The sequence below is a fragment of the Anarrhichthys ocellatus genome, unplaced genomic scaffold, assembly GCF_004355925.1.
Source record: "Anarrhichthys ocellatus isolate YVR2014 unplaced genomic scaffold, GSC_Weel_1.0 scaffold41, whole genome shotgun sequence".
NCBI lineage: Eukaryota > Metazoa > Chordata > Actinopteri > Perciformes > Anarhichadidae > Anarrhichthys > Anarrhichthys ocellatus.
The window spans coordinates 3,026,473-3,030,107 of NW_022280071.1; the positions used below are offsets into that span (position 1 = coordinate 3,026,473).

A 3,635-nucleotide genomic window follows, 5' to 3' on the forward strand; every position below is an offset into this window, starting at 1 on the left:
TAACTTACTGTAACTCACTCTAACTCACTCTAACTCACTCTAACTTACTGTAACTCACTCTAACTTACTGTAACTTACTGTAACTTACTCTAACTCACTCTAACTTAATGTAACTCACTGTAACTTACTGTAACTCACTCTAACTCACTGTAACTTACTGTAACTCACTCTAACTCACTCTAACTCACTGTAACTCACTCTAACTCACTGTAACTCACTGTAACTCACTGTAACTCACTCTAACTTACTGTAACTCACTCTAACTCACTGTAACTCACTGTAACTCACTGTAACTCACTCTAACTTACTGTAACTCACTGTAACTCACTCTAACTTACTGTACTGTAACTTACTGTGCCTCACGTTTGATCTTTACCCTATCCACGTGGACTTGGTAGCTCACATGTTGTGCAGCACATGGAATGAAATGTGCTTCATGAATTATGTTTTGCTCGCTTGCACTCACATCCATGAGATGCAGTGAAACAACGGTGTTTAGTCCAACAGCCGCTCTGCTTTTAGCTCTTCTTTTGGTCTCCACCAACTCTCTAGCTGCTAAATGTTCAGCTATGTTCACCAGCTGGAGGCTCCTCGCTGCTTATTCTTTATTTATTCATCACTATGTGCAACCACTTTCATTGAACATTGACCCATTGTTAATATAAAATATTGATCAGTGCAGCATTAATGTTCAGAATGTCTCCCGTCAAAGTCCAACCTGCCTGTTGAATCTATTTTTTCTTTGGCAGGCAGTACAGTTTATTCATGACTAATGTTAAACACTCACAGCAGGTACTGTGGGCTGGTTTAGGAGTGAAATTAGTTTTTGACTAACCAATGGTAGTTGGAGGGAGGGCTCTGCATTCGTGAGTCAGAAACCCTGCTGAAGTCGTCTGCAACTGTAAATTTATCTTCAGAATGGATCAGTTCTTAGATTACAAACTGATAAAAACACCGTATCCACGCCGAAGGATGCTGTCGACTGAGTGGCTGCTAGCAAATGACATGAAACCCTTGTGTGTGGGTTTGCTTACTATTACTTGAGATCACATGTAACGAATCCTTTATGTCTGTGTGTGTGTGTGTGTGTGTGTGTGTGTGTGTGTGTTGCTACAGGCTGCAAACAGCTACTTAAGGGACCAGTGGTTTCACTCCCTGCAGTGGAAGGTAAGGTTACTGTTTGTCTTTAACTATTAATGGATTTGTTTCATGTATTGTATCCTGTATTGTTCCTTATTTAAGAAATACACACATATTGAAATGTATTGCTGATTGATAATGTTGAAAAGCACAGTAGGTTTGTGTTGCTTTAGAACTCTTCTCACAGTCAGTCCCTCCACGTTGCAGCTCTTTATGAGGATGTGACCTCTAAGCCTGTCGGTACCAGAGTCGTGCTGAGCTCACCAAGCTAAATGAAGCTGCACGAGGAAGTAGGCCTGAAGAAGTTCAGAGAGCTCACACCGACTTCCTTTGGTTTACTTTATTCTTTTTACACTCAACATTGTCTCTCAGGGACAAATATAAAGCTGTTGTATAGACAGCAGTGCCCGGGTATCATGATCGGTCCACGCAGCTCTGACTCTTCAGAAGCATGTCCTGTTGATGTGCTTCCACTCCACCATTCTAGATAGAAATGTCCACGCCACATGAAACAGACCAAAGACCAGAAGAAAATTCACACTTTCGACAAATGTTTCTGTCACAAAACAACGCAGGCAGCAGCTCCAGAAAAGGATGATGATGTTCCAGATGTTTTTCTCGGTAGTCACCGGGGGCTGTTGTGTTGTGCTTTTCATGCAGAAAAAGATCTACAAGTACCGCAAGGTCCTCAACAACCCGAGTCGCTGGGACGTGGTACTGAAGGAGATCAGGGCGCTGGTGGACATGGCTCTGACCTCACCTCTGCAGGACGAGTCCATCCACCAGGCTCCTCTGCACATCATCTCCACCCTGCTGGCCGAGGTAGAAACACACACACGCACACGCACACACACACATTCATGGATGCAGTATTTTACCTATCAGGACCTTACCATTCCCTCTTTATGCCTAATATTAGTTTGGGCCCTCATCTAAGCCTAGTCCTTATTGTCTTTTCTTCACTTCTTTAAATTATAACAATAACCAGAAATAACCGGTTAATCTTACAATAAGGAAATAGAAATGAAGAAATAAGAGCTGATGTTTTACAGTCTTAAGTGAGGGCACAATTATTGGTTCCTTTATATATTTAACACAATTAATTCATTTGCTTATTTATTTCCAACTACTTATTGATCAATTTAAACACTTAAGACTTCATATACTTGAGAATTTTAGTTTCTTGCTGCTTTACACTCCAATCAGAGGAAAACATAATAGGTTTGGCTCCACTACAGTTATTTATCAGATATAGTTACCAGTTCATTCAGGTTTTACATACAGACCATATGTTTTAGATTATACACTGTGAAGCAACAGCCAGTCAACAGTTAGCTTCACTTTGTTTAAAGGTAACAAAAGCCTGTTTATTTGTGTTTTTGGGTCGCTAGACTTGTGTAAGAAACTGAAATGTAAAAACTGCTACTGGCCAATAAATAGTCTGACCCAAAACGCACTTTAGAACAGCAGTATTGTGTTTTTACACAAATGAACAATGCTAGTTGTTTTCAGTCTTTTTGCTAAGCTATTAGCTAAGCTAACCTGCTGCCAGAGGTAGCTTTAACTTCATCCGACGGAGTTTTATCCAAGTCGTGGCAAAATGTCAAACTAGTCCTTTAAGAATCCTCCTCTGGGGACCATGAATGTTCACAGCCTGCTTTATGACAATGTGACCATGAGCTAATGTCAGATTCTACTGCTAAGAAGTATTTAAATGATACCTTTCCTAAAAAAGCTTTGCATTACTGAGATTGAAGTTTTGAGAGTTAGTATTGCAGCATAAAGAAATACATTAAAACAATCTTGGAAAATTTACAATAAGAGTTGTGAATTGATGTAACAATGATGTAAAGCCTCACACTTTGGTTGTGATGTTGTGGTTCGTCCTTATGTTTGCTCTGATGTGGTGCCATCTCCTCTAAGGCACAATATTCCAGACAATGTGTTTGGGTACTATGTTGACGTGGCACTGTGTCAGTTCACATGACCATGCATTACGAAGCAGCAACCTAACCTAACTACACCTAAAGATGACAAAGATGACACTAATCCTAAACTTGGTCCAAATGTTTAAAAAAAAATAAGCCCTCATAAAGTTCTCCTTTTTTATATTGCTGTGCGGACATTTGACTCCAGTTTTTTCTCTTGGTCTTCACCACAGAACTCTAATCTCAGCACTCAGGATCATGAGAACATCATTGTGGTGAGTTTCCACTATAAATTGATATTTAATGTCAGCCTGAAGTTAATAATGAACCCGCTTGAGTCCTGCTGGTTTGATCTTTAAGCTGAGGACAGATATCTTCATGTATTGGTTTGTGTTACACTTGTACATTTTTGATTGTTGCTTGCGCTGTATAATAGGGGCGGTAAGATGGCAGTATCATGCCGGTATCATGCTAGTATCATCATGGTAGCAGTATCATGGCGGTAAAATAGTGGTATCACGGCGCTATCATGGTGGTATCATGGCGTTATTATGATGCTATCATGGT

General features: G+C 40.2%; 1 protein-coding gene across 1 annotated transcript in view; it reads left to right on the forward strand.

The window, feature by feature from the left end:
• cmip (c-Maf inducing protein) overlaps positions 1-3,635 on the forward strand; it is a 42,249-nt gene that overhangs the window by 25,984 nt on the left and 12,630 nt on the right. The window contains exons 3-5 of the mRNA XM_031868119.1: positions 1,117-1,167; positions 1,801-1,962; positions 3,302-3,343. Of these exons, the coding sequence (XP_031723979.1) occupies positions 1,117-1,167; positions 1,801-1,962; positions 3,302-3,343 (255 nt within the window). The remainder of the gene's footprint in view (positions 1-1,116; positions 1,168-1,800; positions 1,963-3,301; positions 3,344-3,635) is intronic.